Genomic DNA, 22,273 nt, shown 5'->3' on the forward strand with positions numbered 1-22,273 from the left:
CACTTCCTGTGCCCCCGGCCCCAGGTGTCTCAGTGTGGGCAGAAGTGCGGGAGGCTCTCAGGCTGCCACGGAGGGTAGAGGTGAGTGATCACTCGGTGCTGTGGAGGGTCTTTATTAGTCAGAATTTCTTTCTTGGCCTACTGCCCGGGTATGGCCAAGGACAGCCTATACAGCGTGGCTACTGCCAAGGTCAGGAAGGCCAGCAGGCCCAGTGGGGCCAGCAGTCCCTCCCTGGGTGGGGCTCCAGGGCTCTTCACTGGGGAAAGGGGCTTAGGGTTCCTGTTTCCACCACGGTTGGGGCTGGTGTCCCTGGCGCTGGCCAGGGGTACAGTGGCCGTAGCAGCAGATGGCCTTGGGCTGGTTCCAGTTGAGGCTGTGACCATGTACATCGGCTTGACGGTGCTGAAGGGCCTGGCATGAGCATCTACCCACCGCAGCAGGGCCTGTGGCCTCCACTGACAGATGCTGAGCAGGGCTAGGACGTCACCCTCGGCTGTGTGTGAGTCTGGTGGGGCCTGCCCGTACAGGCGCATGTAGATGCTGCCCAGGCTGTAGCTCTTCCTTGGGCCGTGCTCTGAGGGGCTGCCAGCTTGCTCCAGGGCCTTCAGGGCAGCAATGCTATCCACACAGAAGGCGCCGTCCAGAGCGCTGGCAAGGCCCAGCACAGCCAGCTCTGCCTGGAGCAGGGGGAAGTCGTAGCGGTCACCGTTGTGTGCCACGAGGCACCAGGGCTGTGGCTGGCGCTGCAGGAAGGCTCGGAGCATGTTGGCCAGGTTGGCATCGAAGCATTGACGCCCGTGTGCAGCCAGCACAGCTGTGCTCAGGCCTGTGATCTCACTGGCTGCAGGGCTACAGGCCTTCCCCGGAGCCACGCACAGGGAGAGCTTGTCCAGCACCCGGGGTGGTGGGGGCACTGTTGAAGGAGGCCCCTGAGGGGTGGGAAGTCTCTCCAGGGCCCATCTGTGGATGGCCAGCAGGCATAGCTCTGTGACCTTGGGCTGGGAGAAGGGCAGGCCAGTGGCCTCCAGGTCCAAGAAGATGAGGGTCTGCACAGGACCCGGGGGCAAGGCCTGCGAGCCCATGGTGGGTATCTGCCGCTGAGCCTGGGGAGGAGCATGGGGTGGGGGGTGGGTGTGAGTGCCCAGTGATAAGGGGTACGGCAAGTGGGGTGGGCAGGAGCACCCCTCTGGCCTTCCCTGCATGGGCAGGCACTGTTGCTGAGCTCCAGGACCCATTTTCAGGGCGGGAAGCCAGAGAGGGTGGGGTGGCTTTCTTAGAGGGACCAGCACACCGTCTTCTGTTCAGGGGAAGGCCTGGCTCCTCCCTCTAGTGCCCACTTAGTCCGGTGGGGGTTGGTGGGGCAGGTACCCATGGCCCTCCCACCCTACCCCCTCCCCTCGGGGGTCCTCACTTACCGAGTAGCAGGCAGGCAGCAATGACTCAGGGTGCACACTCTCCAGCTGGTTCTTGCTGCTGGCAGCAGTGGCGGGAAGTGAAACTCAGCCTGAGCCCGCCCAGCGGCTGGTGTGAGTAAGGCCCGCCCCGCTTGTCAGCCTGCCTGGGCTGTCCCTCCTGCCAACACCCGTCCTCCCCAGGCACCCACAGTGCTATCCCCAAAGGCCTTCTCAGACCTCTCACTGTGGGCCTGCTGGCTGGCACAACGCACCAGGGCCCTCACGCCCTCACACCGGGAGGACAGGGCTATGGGGCAGGCTAGCTCCAGGACTCGAGCCTGCTGGGAACCCCTGCCGTGGCCATTTTGCACCCACCCCTTGGCCCCATTTTCCCAGGCCTCCCTGGTTTAGGCCTGGGCTGAGGGCCACCTTCTTCCCTGCCACACAATGGTTTCTTCCCATGGCCTCTGGCAAAGTGATGACTCAGGACAATTCCACAGGCAGGGCAGGGCAAGGCAGGGCTCCTTCCTCAAAGCAGATTCATTACCATGGGGCTGCCGGCCAGGAACAGGAAGAAGGATCTCAGCCTTCCCTGGGTCCCCCTCCTGCTCTGTCCCTCCCACTTAGCCGACACAGATCAGACTCAGGAAACATAAGGCTGGCCTGTTCTCCAACAGCCTGTCACTGCTTTTAATCAGGGGATGAGGTAAGGAAAGTAGTGGTGCTGGTGCCACCATGTGGCTCGATGCTCACAGGCCTCAGCCACAGGCCATCTCGGGGTCGTCCACATCGGCCTCCGCGGCACAGAGATCATCCAGGGCTGCCTCTGAGCCAAAAACAAGAGGGTTCTGGGGTGAAGGCCTGCCTGAAGGTGCTGGGACTGGGGGAGGTCCCACCTCCTCCCTACCAGGCCCACAGGAACTAAGCAGTCCCTTCCACGCCCAGGCCTTGCTCCCTCAGCTACTGCAAGCAAAATAATACAAAGGCAATTCAGACAGGGATGTTTCTGGAAAAACCGTGGCTCTGCCAGGCCGACTCAGTAGATATGAGCAAAAGGCAGGCTGATATGCTGAGAGAAGAACCGGAGCGGGAAGAAAAGAATGGCCCCAGTGCCGGCAAAGGCTGTGTGGATGGAGCGCTGCTGACCTAAGGCCAGGTAGTCTGATTTGTCCACGAACTTCAGGGCAAACTCCACATGTGGGCTGGGGCAGGGAGGGGCCCTCCTGCAGGCTCACCTTCACAGCCTGTCACGTCAGGAAGCCCTCGAATCAGCATGCTGACCCCTGGCATCACCTGGTCGTACTGATGCAGGACCTCCACGCAGTGCACAGTGAAAAGCTTGTCCTTTTGGGACAGACTATGCAGCAGCAGCACTGTATCCCGCAGACACCGCACCGTCCGCTTCTGCTGGTCAGTCCTCGGGGGCCCCCCTGCCCTCCGCACTGTCAGCCACTGTCTGTGCAGCATCACCGTGAGTGCTCTGACCACCTGGGGGAGGGCGCAGGCTGAGGTCAGGTCAGGTGGTCCCTGCACCCTGACAACCTGCTTAGCTGGGCAGCATCTTTCCTAGCCACCCGCGTGAGGAAGGTTCTGAGCAGTGGCACCAGGGTCTAGCCCTGGTGAAGGAGCATGGGGTGCTTTCACAGGGCCCTGTCATCCGCCAACAGAGCTGCCCGCTGTCGGCCCCTGCCTGCCCCCGGCACTCACCTCCACGTTGCACTGGCAGCTGGAACCAGTGACTGGGGAGGAGGGGCTCTGCACAGCAAGCTTAGCCAGGAGCCACACAGCCTAGAACAAGAACAGACTGTCCCATCCATGGCACAATGAGGCCCTGGTCACAGCAAGGGCTTTCTCAGGCTTCTACAAGAGCTCCAGTTGCCTCAGCAACTGCTTGTCTGCACTAATGGGATCCAAGAGGTGGTAGTGTTTTGGGACCTTCCCAGGAGACACTCAGGACCAACACCTGTGTCTCACCACTGACCCACCTGCTTCTGTGCCCACCTCCAGCCACCAGGCAACCTTGCCAAGTCCCAGGATACCCTGGGCTCCGACTGTACTGTATCTGTGGAGTATGGAGCCCCCCCAAATGAGTTTACCTTGCTAGTGGCTCAACACGTTACCAAAATGAATTAAAGCTTCCTTTAATTCCCAGAGGAAGGAGAAGAGTGGTTCTTACGTGGGATGGAGTGGGGTGGAGTGGGGTGGGGTGGTGAGCAGCACAAAAGGGGCTCTGGTGTCTTTACCTCTTGTTCCAGCTGAAGCCACTGCGTCTCTGAGGCGGCTTTGTCAGGCCTCGATGTGATGTACATGTACAGCAGCAGCAGGAGGCAGCCTTCTGGAAAGGACACCCCACCTCTCACTCAGGATCCGCCTTCTCACCCAGTGCCTGAGGTACAAGCTGCAGAAGCCCTCAGGAGGCCCCGGACCTGCCCCTGCCACCACCCTTCCCTCCAAGCTGCAGGAGTAGTCCAGACGCGCGCCCCCGGCCTGCTTTACCCGGGTGGGAGCAGAGCTGAGGTGCAAGCTTCTCATGGTCCACCAGGAGGGACAGGAGCTCAATAGTCAGCAGCACACTAGGCAGGGGTGTCTCTGGGCGCAGGCACTGTGGCAGCACCCGGAACACGCACTGGAACCTGAAACACAGGACCCCAGAGAGACGTGACACCTCCAACCCAATCCCATAACTCACCCTCACCTTTCACGGTAGGCAACAGGAAATTGAAGAGGCCAGTAAAAAGGAGACTCGATTCAGACAGACCTGGGTTCAAATGCCACCCTACTTGCTGATACTTGTTTCAGGTGAACGAGTGGGTACTACCCTTCACTGTGGGACTGCTGTGGCTTAGAGATGACAGGCCCTTACCTGGCACAGTGCCACCCAGCAAATACGAGGTGCCCCCCTGGACCTCGGGTGCCGGCCTCCACACTGCTCTTGGGCTCCTTCTTGCCTCTGCTCCCAAACAGGGAGGCAGGTTCAACTTGAGTGTGAGAGAAATGTCCTGTGCCCACCGCCAGAGGACTGGCCAGGCGTCAGCAGTGACAATGTGGACTTGGCTATGGTTGGATCTTACGAGACCACTCGCTGGGCAAGGAAGACTTAATTTTCCCCACTTGTCGGGAAACACCAGCTCCTCTGCCACCACGTATGAGAAGGTACGCACTCAGGGTGTGCATGGTGAGGGGCTTGGGCACTCTCCCCCTGGTCTTGTGGGCAAAGGGATGGCGCATTCATTACCAAGGAACCGAGTCCCAAGACAAGCACTGCTTTTTGCTCAACCCACGCAGCCTCGTGGGTGGGGGGAGGGGCAGTTCTGCGGGTATGTCCCTTTTCATGCACACGGCACCGAGGGTTAAGAATATTCCTTGTACACCATTAGGAAGCAAGGTCTATTTGGGGCGAACTCATTTTAGAGCAAATTCTGTATGAGAGACAAGCTGAATGTTTCTAGTCACCAGGGAGTGTGGAACTTTGTGGGAAACTGGAGTTTAACCGGTTAATACCTAATTTCATTATTAGGCCAGAAGTGGCCCCCTGAAACTAAAAAAATCCATCTTTATATACAACACAGTGGTTTCCAAATTATTTTTGATAGCATCGGAGCCTTCTTTTTAAATGAAAAATTTTTTTTTTTTTGGCACAGCCCCTAAATGCACAATAAATAAGTCATGCTGCCCTGGCTGAGCTGGGGATGAGAACTTTTTGTTCAAAAGCGCCTGCCATGCCAGTACCTGGGGAGCTACGCTGGACCTACCCCTAAAACAGATGCAGTGGGAAGACAAGAGTCTGAGGGGGTGATGCACCCTCAAGCCTGGGTGGGCAGTGGTGCCTTTCATAGGAGATCACAGCCTGCCTGGCTGCTCGTGTTGTGTCGCATACTGCTATGGAGCCTTGGTAGCACCTGTCCCTGGCTTTTACTTCAAGGGGAACAAGAAGCTGTGTGGTAATGGGGTTCAGCCCGCAAGCATGAAGGAATTCAGAGGAGAAGCACTGCGTGGGAGGTGGCATCAGACAGTGATCAAGAACAATGATTCAGGAGCCTAACTGGCTGATCTAGCACACTCCCTCTGGGGTTTCAGACAAGTTTCCCTACCCCAACATGGGGTTTATTCATTTAACAAACACTGAGTGCTCACAGTGAGCCAGGCTCTGTGCTGGGCGTGAAGACACAGGGCTCTGAGGGTACCACCCAAGCTAGTGAACAGAAGGCATCTGTGTCTGGCCTGCAGTAAGCACCCATTAAATGGCTGTTTTTTGATGTTATTGTGGACAAGCTCAACAGGAATAGAATGATGATATATCTACCAAGAGAACTGCTAAAAATGTGGTTCCTGGAATTCATTCATTTAAAAAATAAGAAACAGGGATGCAAAGATTTTTCAATATCCACATATCAATCAATGTGATACACCACATTAACAAACTGAAGAATAAAAACCATGTGATCTTCTCAATAGATGCAGAAAAAGCTTTTGACAAAGTTCAACATCCATTTATGAGAAAAACTCCAGAATGTAGGCATAGAGGGAACATACCTCAACATAATGAAGGCCATATATGAAAAACCCACAGCTAACATCATACTCATTGGTAGGGACTTTCCTTGTGGTCCAGTGGTAAAGAATCCGCCTTCCAAAGCAGGGGATGCAGGTTCGATCCCTGGTCGGGGAACTAAGATCCCACGTGCCTCAGGGCAACTAAGCTCCTGCGCCTCAGCTAGAGAGCCCACATGCTGCAAACTACAGAGCCCACACACTCTGGAGCCTGTGCGCCACACTACAGAGTCCACAAGCTCTGGACCCTGCACGCACAACTAGAGAAGAGAAAACCCACATGCCACAATTAGAGAGAAGCCCGCATGCCACAATGAAGAGACCATGCATTGCAACTAAAGATCTCGCATGCCTCAACGAAGATCCCACATACCACAACTAAGACCCAACACAGCCCAAATAAATAAATAAATAAAATTAAAAAAAATCATACTCATTGGTGAAAAGCTGAAAACATTTCCTTGAAGATCAGGAAGAAGACAAGGATGACCACTCTCACCACTTTTATTCAACATAGTTTTGGAAGTTCTAACCACAGCAATCAGAAGAAAAAGAAATAAAAAGGAATCCAAATTGGCAAGGAAGAAATAAAAATGTCACTGTCTGCAGATGACATTATACTACTATACATAAATCCTACAGATGCCACCAGAAAACTACTAGAGCTCATCAATGAATTCGGTAAAGTTGCAGGATACAAAAGTAATATACAGAAATCTGTTGCATTTCTATACACTAGCAATGAGCTATCAGAAAGAGAAATTAAGGAAACGATCCCATTTACCATCGCATCAAAAAGAATAAAACACCTAAGAATAAACCTACCGAAGGAGGCAAAAGGCCTGTACTCCAAAAACTATAGGACACTGATGAAAGAAATTGAAGACGACATAAATGGAAAGATATACACTGTTCTTGGATTGGAAGAATCAATACTGTCAAAATGGCTATATTACCCAAGGCAATCTACAGATTCAGTGCAATTGTTATGAAGTTATCAATGGCATTTTTCACAGAACCTAGAATAAAATTTTAAATTTATATGGAAACATGAAAAACCCTGAAACAGCCAAAATAATCTTGAAAAAGAAGAAAAGAGCTGGAGGAGGGCTTCCCTGGTGGCGCAGTGGTTGAGAATCTGCCTGCTAATGCAGGGGACACGGGTTCGAGCCCTGGTCTGGGAAGATCCCACATGCCACGGAGCAGCTGGGCCCGTGAGCCACAATTGCTGAGCCTGCGCGTCTGGAGCCTGTGCCCCGCAACGGGAGGGGCCGCGATGGAGAAAGGCCCGCGCACCGCGATGAAGAGTGGCCCCCGCTTGCCGCAACTGGAGAAAGCCCTCGCACGAACCGAAGACCCAATACAGACAAAAATAAATAAATTAATTAATTAAAAAGAAAATCCTTAAAAAAAAAAAAAAAAAAAGAGCTGGAGGAATCATACTCCCTAACTTCAGACTATACTACAAAGCTACAGTAGTCAAAACAGTATGGTAGGGCTTCCCTGGTGGCGCAGTGGTTGAGAATCTGCCTGCTAATGCAGGGGACATGGGTTCAAGCCCTGGTCTGGGAAGATCCCACATGCCGCTGAGCAGCTAGGCCCGTGAGCCACAATTACTGAGCCTGCGCATCTGGAGCTTGTGCTCCGCAACAAGAGAGGCCGCGATAGTGAGAGGCCCGCACACCGCGATGAAGAGTGGCCCCCACTTGCCGCAACTAGAGAAAGCCCTCGCACAGAGACGAAGACCCAACACAGCCATAAATAAATAAATAAAATTAAAATCTCAAGCTAAAAAAAACCAGTATGGTACTGGTGCAAAAACAGACACATAGATCAATGGAACAGAATAGAGAGTCCAGAAATAAACCTACATACCTAAGGTCATTTAATCTGTAACAAAGGAGGCAAGACTATACAGTGGAGAAAAGACAGTCTCTTCAATAAGTGCTGCTGGGAAAACTGGACAGCTACTTGTAAGACAATGAAATTAGAACATTCTCTAACATCATATACAGAAATAAACTCAAAATGGATTAAAGACCTAAAGGGAAGACCAGATACTATCAAACTCCTAGAGGAAAACATAGGCAGAACACTCTTTGACATAAATAGCAGCAATTTGTTTTTTTTTTTGGATCCATCTCCTAGAGCAAAGGAAACAAAAGCAAAAATAAACAAATGGGACCTAATTAAATTTAAAACCTTTTGCACAACAAAGGAAACCATCGACAAAATGAAAACACAACCTGTTGAATGGGAGAAGATAACTGCAAATGATATGACTGATAAGGGGTTAATATCCAACATATACAAACAGCTCATACAACTCAACATCAAACAAACAACCCAATCAAAAAATGGGCAGGACTGAAAAGACATTTTTCCAAAGAGGACATCCAGATGGCCAATAGGCACATGAAAAGATGCTCAATATCACTCATCATCAGGGAAATGCAAATCAAAACCACAATGAGATATCACCTCACACCAGTCAGAATGGCTATCATCAAAAATAACAGAAATAACAAATGTGAAGAAAAGGGAACCATCCTACACTGTTGGCGGAATGTAAATTGGTGCAGCCACTGTGGAAAACAGTATAGGGGTTTCTCAAAAAATTAAAAGTAGAAGTACCATGTGACCCAGCAATTCCACTCCTGGGTATATATCTGAAAAAAACCAAATACACTACTTTGAAAAGAAACATGCACCCCAATGTTCATAGCAGCATCACCTACAATTGCCAAGTTATGGAAGCAACCTAAGTGTCCATTAACAGATGAATGGATAAAGATGTGGTACACGTGTGTACACACACACACACACACACACACACACACAATGGAATACTACTCAGCCATAAAAAAGACAAAATTTTGCCATTTGCAGCAATATGGATGGCCTTGGAGGGCATTATGCTAAGTGAAATAAGTCAGACAGGCAAATACTGTATGATATCGTATGTGGAATCTAAAAAATACAGCAAACTAGTGAATAAAACAAAAAAGAAACAGGCTCACAGACACAGAAAACAAACTAGTGGTTACCAGTGGGGAGAGGGAAGGGAGGAAGGGCAATATAGGGGTAGGGGATTAAAAAAAAGCATTGTTATGGGATTATACGAAATCGTGTGTGAAACTTTTGAAAATTGTAAAGCACTATGGAATTAAACAAAATAAAAGGAAAAAGAAGACTCAAAAAAAATAAATAAATAAATAAAAAGAAGCAATCAGCCACCATGAGCTGGGTCCCCTGCCAGTCACCTGGGTGATGGTAACGCGCCTACCTTGATGCTCACACTACTCTGCAGTACACTGTGTCTAGCTCTGAGCACCACCTTTAGGATGCACCAGACAAGCCAGAATATATTCATATGGAAACCAGGATCCAGAAGTGTTTTTAGCAAACAGGTATTCTGAGTTCAGAGACAAAAAGACTTAAGATACATCCAACAGAGGAACTGGCCTCTTGGTGGAATGCTGAGGGGGAGATGGGATTACAGGACGAGGGGACTGGCTGGGTGGTGTTTACCTTCCCAGTGTTGAAGGTCTGGAATCCCAAGCTAGGAATTTATGACAACAGTGTTCTGCAACAAACCTTCAAAGAAGAGCAAGTAACCTGTGGCTCATGCCAGTGGTGGACACCATGATGATGGGCAGATGCCCAGCAAGATCAGCTTGTAGCTGCAGACCCTCCGCACACCCTCTGCTTCTTCAGGGAATCCCACCAAACTAAACTTCAATGTGGCTGTGAAATCTGGTCTTCACCTGATCCATGTCCCAGGTTCAAAGGCCTCTTGGCTCAGCCTTTGTCTGTTTCGGGGGCAGGACACTCTTCCATAGTGACTAGCAGCCTTCTTTTATCACGTGTCTTTTGCTTACCTACTATCCAGAGGCAGAACTAAGCCAAATAAACCACTTCCTTGGTTCTTCTAACTGCTGGCCCCACTTCCCATCACTTTAGAACTCTAGCTAAGAACCTAAACCAAGGCTTAGAGCTGAGCAGTATGGACGAGTCAAGATGGGAACAAGTAGAGGGGCCACAGGACAGACCTCAAGAGGCCGGGTAAGACCCACAAGGAATCATGACTCCCATGCTGTGTTATACCTGGGCAGGAAATCAAAGGAAGCATTTTCAGCTAATTTCACCAAAACCTTAAGGCACTGGCTGAGGACACTGGCTTTAAGGTGACCTGTTGCTGCAGAAGAGAAAGCCAAAAGTTGAAGAAGCATCTTCAATAGTGGATGCTGGCCTTGGTCACCGGCAAGCCCCGCTGGGGCTGAGGTCACATCCCCAGGACCATGTCCGTCAACCAGGCTCTGGTCTCCTTCCCTAGGAGCAGAATCCGCGCCTGCTCCTGATAGTAACAGGCAAATGACTGCTCCGCTGTGGCACACCAGGTGCTGAAGAACGCTTAGTGAAGCCACAGAGAAGCCTTCCAGGTTGCAAAGTGAGTCCTCAGGGCTGGCCTCTACCCCAGAGCTCACGCAGGAGGGATGTGTTGGTGAGTCCGCAGGCGCTCCGCTTCTCTTGGTTGCTGCCAAATCCTGCAGAGCCTGGCAGTGTAAGCCGATAAAGAACTGTACCAGGGGGAGGAGGTGCACAGCTCCAGGAAGCTGGCAGAGTGGGAAGGCCCTTCCGCCTCCCTCTGCTGGGTCTCTGTCACAGGAGCCCTCATTCCTGGCCACCAGATTCAGTCCAGTAAGTGCCAGGTTCTGTGCTTCTCTCAGGGCCAAGAGGGGAAATGACCCATCACAAGAACCTGTGGTCCTCAGGCTTGAAATCCCAGTCAAGGTACTAGCAACAGACACAAAAGAAAACAAGTGTGAGAGGGAGATAAGGTCAAGGGACCCAAACAACCTGCCTGCTAAATTCTCTAGTTTTCCTGCCCAGAGCAGACCTCCTAGGCCGGTCAGGACCAGATAGGGACTTGCTTCCTGGAAACTTCTTCCAAACAAGCTTTTTAGGAGTCTTATGCTTACCTGCCAAGCCCAGGTAGCTGGAACAGGGTGCCGGTAGGAGCCTCAGAACAACTGCTCAGGAGGTGGCACAGACCTAGGGATGACCCTGGGATCAAAGGCTGCTTCAGGAGAAGGTTTATCAAAATGGAGCCTGCAGAAGACAAGGTGACTGTAGAAGGTTCTGACACGAGAGTGCTTTTCTATGATGCCAACTATCCTCTAAACTGCCACTAAGTTCCCTTGAGACGCCCGTGGGTACTGAAGGCTCGGAGGCATACTTGCTCTTGGTCCCTTCTATTTTATAGTCTTCTGCTTAAGTCACAGACTACTACTCCCCTGGACCCTCTAAAGCACTGCCTGGGGTGCTGACTGAGCCCAGGACAGTTCCCTAGGCAATTCCACTGCAGCATCACAGAGGATGATCGGACCCAGGCAGGCCTCCTGCAGAAGGAGCAGGCATTCTGGTACCTTGAGTGTTTGATCTCTGCATCCAGCTGTCAACAGGACTTTTCTGGGACTGTTCTTGCTTTATCGGGTCATCTCCCAGACTGTGGGTCTTATTCTCTGAATAACAGATAATATGTTAATCAAAACTGGAACACAAAAGCACGAGTGTATCAGAAACTCTTAAATGTAATGAGTTTAAAACATACATTGTTCTACTTCTTCAACTTTGGATCAAAATAAGAGCCAAAGCAACTCAAGAACCTTCACATCTTTGCCTTCCTCATATAAAACAGGAACTTGCATAAGGAAAGGAAAGGAAAAGAAAATTAAATTGTTTGCCCCACTTCAAAATCAGGCAATAACATAAAAGCATTTTATATGATTCTTATTATGTGCCAGACACTGTTCTAAGAGCTTTATACATGCTAGCTCTCTTGTTCCTCACAGCAACCCAACCAGGAGGTGTTATCATTGGCTCTGTTTTACAAATGGGAAAACTGAGGCACAGAGGTTAAGGGACTTGCTCAAATCATACAAGCCAGTAAGCAATGTGACTGGGACTCTCGGCCAGGCTAGTGGGCTCCACCGTGGGCTCATAACACTACCCGATAACCGCTCCTGAAGTTGCTAAATGTCAAAAATGTGAGTAGCTGTAGTTCTCAGGGGTGGCGTGATGCTAATGACTTGAAAGGGTTGATGGTAGAACAAAGGCAATGTATCTGAATTGTAAGATAAACTGGCATAGCACGGTCTCAGAGTGAAAACCTACTAATGCTAGACTGTCTCTCTAGAAAGCAGTAGCATTCCCTCAGTCTGGACTCAGCTGGGCGATGAAAGGAGCACATGTTCCTGCATACTAGCTGTGTTTCTGGCATGGCAAAGGATGCTGACTGGAGGTTTTAAAATATGCCTGCAAATTCTTTGACACACTTCTCCTCAAGGGGTGCAGCCTAGTTTTCTTTCCCTTGAACATGGCCCAGACTCAATGACTCACTTCTAATAAACAGAATGTGGCAGAAGTGATGCTATGTGACTTTTAAGGCTAGGCCATAAAAAGGATAGCTTCCACCTATTGCTCTGGGTTTGCTAGCTCTAGAGAAAGCCATCTACCAGGTTATGAGATCAGCCAAGTAGCCCTGTGGAAAGACCCACATGTGGAAAGGAATTCCACTGCCAGACATGTGAGTGAGCCACCTTGAAATAGATCCTCCAGCCCCCTACAAGCCTTCAGTGCCCGCAGAGACAAACCATCCCCACTGTGCTGTCAGAACTGCTGACCCACAGAAACGAGGAGAAAATAAATACTCAAATGTTTCAAGGCTCAAGTCTGAGTAGTCTGATATAGAGCAACAGATGATGGATAGACTGACTTACCCTCTTTGCCCATCAGGGACTTATATCCTGGATCGGTCTGGCAGGGGTGGGGAAGGGACATGTTAGCACTAAAAGACTCCTTTGTAGGGAAAGATGGTTTTCCAAGTTGTGGAGAACATGCTTCTGGCTTTATAACCACAGAAGGGCTTTTCCTAGGACTGGAAAAAGTTAACTATGAAAGCAAAGTAATGATTCTGCTAACACCATGTAAAATACCTGGTTATAAAACTTCTAACAAACTTTAAACTTTTCCTGTCTAGGTGATTTGACCAAAAGTTTTATCTATTATACGTTTGTTATTCTTTGTCAGGACAGCAATGCAAAATTCAAGGCATTTTGATTCAAATTGTTGAAAAAAAAATCTTTCATTTGCTTCCACCTTCTTCCAATCACCCAAAAGTATTGGCCATAATTCCATTACTATTTCCAATTCCACCAAAACATCTTTTCAGTTTGCAACCTCTTTTTTTTTTAATTGAAATATAGTTGCTATACAATGTTATATAAGTTATAAGCATATACTGTAGTGATTCATAATTTTTAAAGGTCATACTCCATTTATAGTTATTATAAAATATTGGCTATGTTCCCTTTGTTGTACAATATATCCTTGTAGTTTATTTTATACTTAATAGTTTATACCTCTTACTCCCCTATCCCTCTATATTGCCTCTTTCCCATTTCCTCTCCCCCTTGGTAACCACTAGTTTGGAACAACCTCTTTTATAATAGTCAGGGACTGAATGAAAATATTTTCAGGAGAAAGAGGGTCTAGTAAAAGGTGTATTTTGTCTTGCAACTTGGAAACTGAGCCAGTGCCTTGGTGCCAGGGTCTTTATGTTAGAGAAGCAGTCTTAACCCTCTGATTGGATCAGATAATGCTGAGGCCCTCCTGTTAGTGTGAAGAGGTGAGGATGGACTCCCTCTGCTCTCCTGTCTTACCTGGGCTACTCAAGGCAAGAAGTGTTCTATTTCACACCCTGCCCATAGCAAGCAAAGGCAGCAGAATGTTGAATGCCAGAAAAAGACGACCTGACCCACACTGTTCAAATTTCAAGGCTGATCCTGACAGTGTGCCAGACTTCTCTGGCAGGCAGGGGATGGGACGGACCATTAACAAGCTGATCACATCTGCAGCAAAGGTGGGGACTGCTGGACAGCAAATGAGAAAAAATATTCCAAGCAGTTGGGACTGAAATACAGTTGGGGAAAATCATTTATTTGAAACAAATTACATAAAAATGAAGACTGGTCCACTCCAAAAGTTTGGAGAGCATCTTTCCAGCCTCTTTCCATCCCGAGGAGTTGTATTGTGTTTATAAAGTCTACAGGGAGGAAGCACTTCTAGAGTGCGGGGCCTTTATGCTATGATGCCCCAAACCATTCTAGTCTCATCCAAACCATCTTTGAGGCCTTCAGGAAAGAGCATCTATGCCCCAGTGGCAGAGTCTAAACGACCTTTGTTCGGGACTAGCCTGACATTGTTATTCAGACTTTTTACTAAATGATACAAAACTGTATTCTCCCTCTAGCACCATCATTACCTGACATGGGAAATGGAGGGAGCAGCTAGTTTATTAGCTCGTTCACTGCTTTGAAGCTTTGTCCTCAATTCATTCATCTCTGCATCTTTAAACTGGAGTTCAGACTGCAATGACTGGAGCTGGAAGGCAAAAGAAGCATACTTATAGAGGCCTCATCACATATACAGAAACAGCTCTGGGCTTCAAAATCTCAAGCTAGTAAAGGAAAAACAAGCAATGAGAGATAGTATAAAAGTCTGCTGTGATATAAATGTCCTGAAATAGCAAGCTTTAACCTTCTTCCTGAAAGATGGCATGGTATTCTAGAAAGATATTTTGACCTGAACTATAGCTGGGTAGTTTGTGAGGGTTCAAACACCATTTACTCAGCCTCTCTGAACTCCAGCTTATCTGTAACATAAATACCTGTCTTCTGGTTGGGGGGATTAAGTAAGAATGGTGAATGTAAAATGCCCAGCACAGAGCTCGACAAGGTACCATATCTCATGGTAACATGTAGACCTTTTAGTGAATATAGTGGTGCACAATCCAAGTCTTCCTGAAGGTCTGGGCTGAGTATTTAGAAGAGTTTTACCAAAACCTTGTACAGTGTGGGGAGACCTGCTGTTCTGGCCAATGGTAACTGCTGCCATTCCCCAGGCACAGCACCAGACACAAGGGCAGGACCATTTAAGTCTCACGACAGCCCTTCTGGTTATTTTCTGGAACAGATAAGGGAAATGAGTCATAGAGCATAAGTCATCACCCTGAGGTCACTGCTTGAATGTGATAAAGCCTAGATTCAAACTCTAGTTTGTCTGATTGCAAACCCCTTGCTCTTCATCATGTATATGGAAAGGCAACTACTGCTGTTAGTCTTGGGCACAGGTCAGTGCTTCTTTAAAGATTGCCAAGTTTGCTGAATGAAGTAATGGCAGAATAAGGCCCATGTCCTTGAGTTTGAAGCCTTGGGAAGTGAAGGAAAGTGGTATATACTGGACACCCACTGTTTTTCTTCCCAGAACAGTATCTCCCTCTCTCAAGAAACATCATTTTCCTACCTTTGAATATGTGATTTGAATGGGAGCTATTATCTCTTTGGTTACAGTGACTAGTTCAGAGGCAGGCACCTGACTCAGGTTAGACCAATTAGAGCCTTCCCCAGAATTTTAAAACTTGGAGATAAGGAACCCTAAGTCTTCAGTCTGCTCTGGAGCTATGAAATATGAGCCCAGGAGCCCCTGGAGAACACATCCTCTACCATAAGGATGGAGCCTATCAATAGTACAGAGAATAAAGATGAGTCGTGGCAAATCTTGAGTCTTTTGAGGCCCCAGCACACCTGTTTTCCCAGACTTAGTTATGGAAGCCAATACATTTTCTTTTGGCCTAAGCTAGGTCAACTGAGTTTCTGATCTGCCAAAAAACAAAAAAAACCCAACAAAAAACCCACTAATTTTAGCTGTTTCTGCAAAGTGTGAGCTAGTAACTTAGACTACCACAGCAAAGCAGAGTTTCATCTAAGTCCTTTTCCAAACCTCAGAGCCTGGAGAAAAGTACATGCAATTAGTTGGTAGCGAAAGTATTTAAGACAAACAACTGTTGAGATCTTCCTGGAAGATTTATAAGCAACTTTAGTCATTGCTTCTAAAGGAACTCATTGATCAGGCAAAGCTGATGTCCGTACAGGCAAAACAAATGCTCTGGGTCACCTTTTTGGAGAATTCTTTTTCTTTGTCACTGAGTGCTTGAGTTTTCTCTTGCTCAAGAAGGAAATGTGATCTTCTCTGTTCCTCTAGAATGGATTCTGTCTGATGCAGTGAGTCTCGTAAAATTTTAATTTCTCCATTTTTAATGAGCGCTTCTTCTTCCATTGCCTTCATCTGTAAATCCCAAATTGATGTTGTGAAAAGTTTGTAAGGGAAAATTTTATATGTACTTGTTTCAACATGTAGCTGGGGAGATGAAGAAACACATTTAAAACATGTCCAACAGACCAATGAGTGCTCAAAATATATCTGTACCAACCAGACATCACCATGATCTGCTAGGCCCATTCCTGGGACAGTGGATATTCAGCAAGATAGCTTAAGGACACACTTGTCACTTCTGCATGCAGATTCTATAGGCTCTAAGAGGTATTAAACAATCTGGGTCACACACTTCACAGAACTAAAATTCTACATTATGTTCTTGGTTTTTCTAGGGACCTAGAGATAGTCATATGAAGAATGTTTGCTTTTTTGCAAAACTGCTAATGAAAATAGCAACCATTATGATGTTGTGTTTCTTATATAAGACATAGGCTATAAATTTATCTCAGTGCTATAACAGAAAGTTTGTATCTTTTTGTATATGGTTTACAGTGTTTCCTTTCTTGCCCTGGTTGTTAGGAATCTCAGGATTTAGTTTCAACCAAAATTTTCTGGCTTTCTTTCCCCCAATTCATGGGGATGAATCTGGACTCTTGTTTTAAAACTTTTATATATTTTATTGTATAATGCTTTATAACACATGCATAAGTGAATGAATTAACTACAAAAGCCACAAGTTAAATCACTTACCTTTTCTTTAAGCTCTTTGTACTGTGCCTGAAGTAACTCTAATTCGAAATTATCTTTAACTGGAACACTTTCTCTGTTTTTCCTTGCAGGATTTTTTGACATCCCATCTAATCTGGGGACCTTACGAACATCTGTAGAAAACAGTTCCCATATACTTTTTAGGACCCAACATTTTCCCACTTTCGCCAGACAATGCTGAAAACAATCACTTTTGAAAGCAAATTAGAGAAAGATCTAGTAAGTACTATAGGTATTTTCCAACATAAGAACATGAATCAATCCTCAGGAAATAACAGATCCTGCCACCCTCTCCCCATTCTGCACCCAGTTTTAAGAGTCTCATCTAAAGGATGAAAGGTGCTGTGGGAATCTCACTGGTCAGAACTCAGTGATCTATTATTCAACGATATTTACTGAGCACCTACAATATGCCAGGCACAATTTAGCCTCTAAAGAAAGGTACAATGGTGAGCAAAATGGATACAGTCCTTTCACTCATGGAGCTTACATGGCACTCAAAAACACAAGAATAAATGTAAAATTTCAACTGTTGTAAGAGCTGCAGAGAAGAGCAAATATAGGAAAGCCTATAATAGGGGATTTGATCCAACGGGATGAATAGAAGGCTTCCCCAGGTAAGTGATGACTGAATGGAGAGCTGAAGAACAAGCAGGAACTAACCAGATGAGTGGCGATGGGGAATGGATGGAAAGAACGCTCAGTGTGTAAGAAACAGCAATGAGCAGTTTCTGTATTATAAGGAAGCAGGGAGAATTCAAGGAATGAAGGAAGGTTAGTGTGGCTAGAACCCACAGAAGGAGAGGGAAAGGGACAGGCCATGCTGGGCCTTGCTGGCCATGTTAAGGATTTTGATCTTTATTCTAGAAGTAGTGTGAAGTCATTAAAGGCTTTCAGTAGGGATGTTCACGTGTATCTGTGTGTGACACAGAGATTCTAGTTTTGAAAAGATCACTCTGGCTGTGGTGTAAAGTCTGACTTGAGTCATAACTGGAAATGTGGGAACAATTTAGCAGACTATTGTCCGGGGAGGGGTGATGGTAACACAGATCAGGGAGATGGCAGAGATGATGCAGAGAGGATGGATTCCAGAGATAGATGAAGAAGGTAAAGTTACAGGATTTGGAAAGGAATCAGATGCATGGTCAAGGAAAGGGAGCTGTTGCCTGCCTTGTGCTACATGATGGAGAGTGGTGCTAGTCATTGCCATGCAAAACATTTGGTCATCAAATGTTCTGAGTGTTTTCTGAATGCTTTGCCGGGCACCATGCTGGAGATGCTGGTGGATGACTGGGTTTCCAGGAAATGATTGTGTGGAATATAAGATGCATGTAAGACATCCAAGTAGAGATTTCTCTTCCTGGGAGCCCCACAAGACTTCACTAGAATGAATGTAAGCTCCATGAAGGAGGGGGCTTTTGTCTTTTGTTTATTGCTAAGTGTCTGCAGCTCCTAAAGTTTGGGCACCTAGTACGATTTATTGGTTGTATAAAAGAATGAGTCTCTTATCTCTTGCCTCTGCCAGGCCCCTCTTATGCTCATGCGGCCCAAGGGAAAAGGTGGTCTTCATTAGATCTAAAGCCTCCCAAACCTGTCATAAGGATGGGTCCCCATGTGTAGGTAGTGATGATTCTGATGGTGGTGGTAGTCGTGTTGCAAGGATCTCTGCTAAGAACTAAGAACTTTAGTGGTCCAAAGTATAGAAACTAAAGTAAAATGTTAACCTAGCTTTCGGTATTCCAAATCGGTTGTTTGACACTCCTGATACATTTCTCTCCCAAATCAAAGGACCTTTTGGGACACGCCGCTGCTTAAATCAAACTGTTCCTATATTTTTAAAAGGTGAAGTGGCAGTGTGAGTGCAAGACACCGGAACAGCGGTCGTGGGGTTCCTAAGCCACAGTCATCTAGTGGGTCTAGCGAGGTCTGCACCACCCTCGGGGAAAAGGCGCACTCACTGGACACGTCCGGAGCCGCGTTCGGGCACTGGCTCAGGGCCTGTGACGCGAGGGTGTCGAGCTCCTCCAGGTCGTCGGCGGTGAAATCCCCGTGCGCGCCGAATGGGTCTTCTGGGTCTGGGGGGGCGGTCGCGAGGAAGCCCCGGGCCCGCTTGCTCGGAGGGTGCTGGGTGCTGGGCGGCGGGCCACGACTGGGTGCCGGGGGCCCGCTCCGCCTCCTGCTGCCTGGCGCGGGGATTCCAGCCATGCTTGCCGCCGGCCGTATCCAAAGGCACTGAATCCGGCCTGTAGCCTCGAGGCCGGAGGGCTGGACCAACCGCTCGCGCGCCGCAGCTCGTCTCAGCCGCTGGGGCCACGCCCCCGTGCCAACGGGCCAATCACCTGCCAGTCGGTGGGCGCGGAGGGATGACGTAATCAGACCGCGTCGCTGTGCTCAACTGGGTGCATACCGAGTTAGGTCGCTCCCCGCCCTTCTGGGCACCACCCCGCCTGGCGCTTTCGTACCGACGGCTGGGACCCCAGTAGGTGGGTGGTCTAAGAGGAGAGAACCGAGTTACCTGGGCTAACTCACCAGCCCCACTGCGCAGGTGGCTCTGCGCCCGCTCTCTGGCATCACTTAGGGTACACAGCTGTGCTTGGAGGAGTTCGCCCTGATTTTCACACGTGCACATGTGAATCGAGGCAGGAAGCTTTCACGGGTTTGGTCTTTGTGAGCTCGCTGTTCTCCAGCCAGACCCACTTCTCATATACCCCAAGGCTCTCTTGGGGAGGAGTCTGGGAGAGTGGGACTGGGCGAGGAGTTATGAATAGAGCTGTTGTGAGCACACATCTTTGAGAACAGTAAATGTTTTGAATGTGTACCTTTGAGGTAGGTCTGGAGAAAGAAAGGTCTGAGAAGGGGTGATCCTGAGAATGGTGTGCCTGTGTTGGAGGGGGTGGGAACTAACTGCTCAGGCTGTTAATATTCATTCATTTCTCTGAGAGCTCTTGAGTGTTTTTGTCCCAAGCGACGGTCATAGGTTAGAAATGAATGAAACTCAGGAAGTTACGGAAGGCCCCCTGGAAGCAGCACCTGGGCTATCCTACAGGTTGAGTGGAAGTTATCAAGAGTTACCAAGGAGGGCTTCCCTGGTGGCGCAGTGGTTAAGAACCCGCCTGCCAATGCAGGGGACATGGGTTGGAGCCCTGGTCCGGGAAGATCCCACATGCCCCAGAGCAACTAAGCCCGTGTGCTGCAACTGAGCCTGCGCTCTATAGAGCCCACAAGCCACAACTACTGAGCCCGCATGCCACAACTACTGAAGCTCATGCACCTAGAGCCTGTGCTCCACAACAAGAGAAGCCACCGCAATGAGAAGCCCGTGCACTGCAACGACGAGTAGCCCCCGCTTGCTGCAACTAGAGAAAGCCCGTGCGCAGCAACAGACCCGATGCAACCAAAAATAAATAAATAATTAAAAAAAAAAAAAAAAGAGTTACCAAGGAGGATGGCACCAAGACTACTCAGACAAGAACACAACACTGAAATGGACGCCACACAAGTGCCAGGTAGGAATTATCGATGGCAGAGAGAGAAGGTAAGGCTTTAGAGAGGAGCAAGGATTCAAGCTGGACTTGAGTGGCTGACAGGATTTTACTGGGCAGCAGTCATGTGCAGGACAGTTAGCAGGAACAGGGTGTTGGAGAGTAACTGGGGCAAGACTTTTCATACTTGAATGCTCAGTGCCAAACTTGGCCTGTGAGTGTCCTATGAATGTTTGTGAAGGCAGTAAATGAAAGGGAGATGGTTGTCAGGGCCTAGAAGGTCTTGAATACCTGGCTTTAGTTTTTTGAGGTAATTGGTAGGTTCCCTCAGACAGCTGCCCAAATGTTGAATGCTTGTCTTAATTGCTCCAAGACTCTGGTCCCCTAAAGAGACAGGATTATACTTCCATTTGTTAATGCTGATTAGGTTCCACCAAATAAAAGAGCAGTAGCTTAATCTCAAGGGTGGTGTGCTGGCACTGGCTCTCTGAAGGGTTATTCTCAGTAGCACAGGGATGGGTGCGAGCTGGCAAGGTCCAACAGGGAATCCCTGAAGTCCAAAGAAGATGCTGCTGGCTGTGCAACTTTCCGGGAGAGAAGCAAAGTGGGCTGTTTTTCTTTTTCTACTAATGGTACATTAGAATGATAATACAGGCTTCACTCTATCAAAACCTTTTCCAGTTTTGACTCAGCAAAATCTCAGACTGGTTCTAGAGCCCTTATTGAAAACACATTCTCAGAGAAAGCGAAGTGTTATTAGCATTATTCCCATAGTTGTATCAAGGGCCTAGAGAGGAAATCTAGACTTGTGCCTCTAAATTGTTTCAATACATATGCATTTAGCACACATTATGGTCTCTGTCCTCCAGGAATTTACTCTTCCTGGAGTCAAAAGTGGTAGATAATCAACAAATGTCAGGAGAGAAAAAGGAAACAGGGTTAAGAGACACTGGGACGGCCACTATAGTCAGGAAAGAGCTCACTACTGTGACATTTCAGTACTCTAAAGGAAGGGAGTTTCCAGTTGGTGATAACAGTGAGGCAGGAGCTTGATTGGAATGTAGGCCACTGTGGCTCACAACTGATCAGGAGGATGAATGCTAGATACCAGAGGGTAGGGAGTGGCATCCAGATCCCTTAGTGCCTCACTGGTCATTGTCAGGACTTGTGTTTTTTTTGCACTAAGAAGCCACTGAAGAATTCTCAGCCAGGGAGAGACAAAATGTAACTTTATGGTTTAGAGATCACTCTGGGTCCTGAATAAGGATTAGACTGTAGGGAAGCAAGGGTAGGGGCAGGAAGACAAATTTGGATGTGACTACAATAATTTAGGTGAGGGATTTTAGGGTCAGAATGAAGGTCTGGTGGTATAAGAGTAAATATGAAGGGTTCAGATTTAATTTTGCTGATGGGTTGAATGAAGAGTGTAAGAGATGGGAACCTAGCAAGGACCTTTCTGAAGCCCTAGTGGAAATGCAGACCTGGGGGCTTCAGAGTAAGCTTAGTTCTTACAGACTTTTAGGAATCTCTCCTTTTTCCAGTCTTTTTTCCCTTCATAACACGTATCATATGTATTTGTCCTGCTCCCCTCCAACAATAGAGAAGTTCCTTGACAAGAGGAACTGTTCACTGGTGCATGCCCGGCTTGCACAAGCAAGACTCCTTACATGAACAGATGAACAACCCCATTAAAACAAATACTAATGTGGATGTCATAACAGAAAGATAGATTTTCTTCCCAAAGTACAAATTCTTCCACTAATCTCATGTAATATATTCTGTTGGGTATACAACCACACAGAAAACAACAGCCATTTCAAATGAGTTGGTTTAATTCCAGGTGGTACAGAATTCAGGACAGAATAAGAACTTAAGAACACACTTTGGCAGGATTCTGGGCTGCGTTTATGCGGATCTCATAGCTAAGGTAGAAACGGCTAAGAAGAACTAAAGACGAGC

General features: G+C 47.9%; 2 protein-coding genes across 3 annotated transcripts; both read right to left on the minus strand.

Moving 5' to 3' along the window:
* Window positions 1-96: 96 nt before the first annotated feature.
* Window positions 97-1,556, minus strand: TREX1 (three prime repair exonuclease 1). The gene is made up of 2 exons (XM_007168807.3): window positions 1,416-1,556; window positions 97-1,103 (listed from the first exon to the last, which is right to left on the minus strand). Exon 2 carries the CDS (start codon window positions 1,080-1,082, stop codon window positions 138-140), a length of 945 nt encoding a protein of 314 aa, XP_007168869.1. The 5' UTR covers window positions 1,083-1,103; window positions 1,416-1,556; the 3' UTR covers window positions 97-137.
* A 535-nt stretch (window positions 1,557-2,091) lies between these two features.
* Window positions 2,092-19,339, minus strand: ATRIP (ATR interacting protein). 2 transcript variants are annotated; one of them, XM_057554065.1, is made up of 13 exons: window positions 18,791-19,339; window positions 16,815-16,945; window positions 15,963-16,133; window positions 14,272-14,390; window positions 12,728-12,885; window positions 11,375-11,470; window positions 10,928-11,057; window positions 10,053-10,742; window positions 3,891-4,027; window positions 3,638-3,726; window positions 3,102-3,182; window positions 2,630-2,882; window positions 2,092-2,220 (listed from the first exon to the last, which is right to left on the minus strand). In XM_057554065.1, exons 1-13 carry the CDS (start codon window positions 19,035-19,037, stop codon window positions 2,153-2,155), a joined length of 2,370 nt encoding a protein of 789 aa, XP_057410048.1. In that variant the 5' UTR covers window positions 19,038-19,339; the 3' UTR covers window positions 2,092-2,152. The 2 variants fall into 2 exon arrangements, with proteins under 2 accessions (XP_057410048.1, XP_007168868.2); XM_007168806.3 differs by having other exon boundaries at window positions 3,638-3,729; window positions 18,791-19,338.
* Between the last annotated feature and the right edge of the window lie 2,934 nt (window positions 19,340-22,273).

The sequence above is a fragment of the Balaenoptera acutorostrata genome, chromosome 10, assembly GCF_949987535.1.
Source record: "Balaenoptera acutorostrata chromosome 10, mBalAcu1.1, whole genome shotgun sequence".
NCBI lineage: Eukaryota > Metazoa > Chordata > Mammalia > Artiodactyla > Balaenopteridae > Balaenoptera > Balaenoptera acutorostrata.

Bases quoted from the DNA above. Each gene is read 5' to 3' on its own strand.
- TREX1 (XM_007168807.3), bottom strand. From the start codon at position 1,082: ATGGGCTCGCAGGCCTTGCCCCCGGGTCCTGTGCAGACCCTCATCTTC.
- ATRIP (XM_007168806.3), bottom strand. From the start codon at position 19,037: ATGGCTGGAATCCCCGCGCCAGGCAGCAGGAGGCGGAGCGGGCCCCCG. The intron at 16,946-18,790 runs GTGAGTGCGCCT...TGTTTTCTACAG, and splicing joins CGCGGCTCCGGACGTGTCCA to ATGTTCGTAAGGTCCCCAGA. The intron at 2,883-3,101 runs GTGAGTGCCGGG...GCCCTCCCCCAG, and splicing joins GCTGCCAGTGCAACGTGGAG to GTGGTCAGAGCACTCACGGT.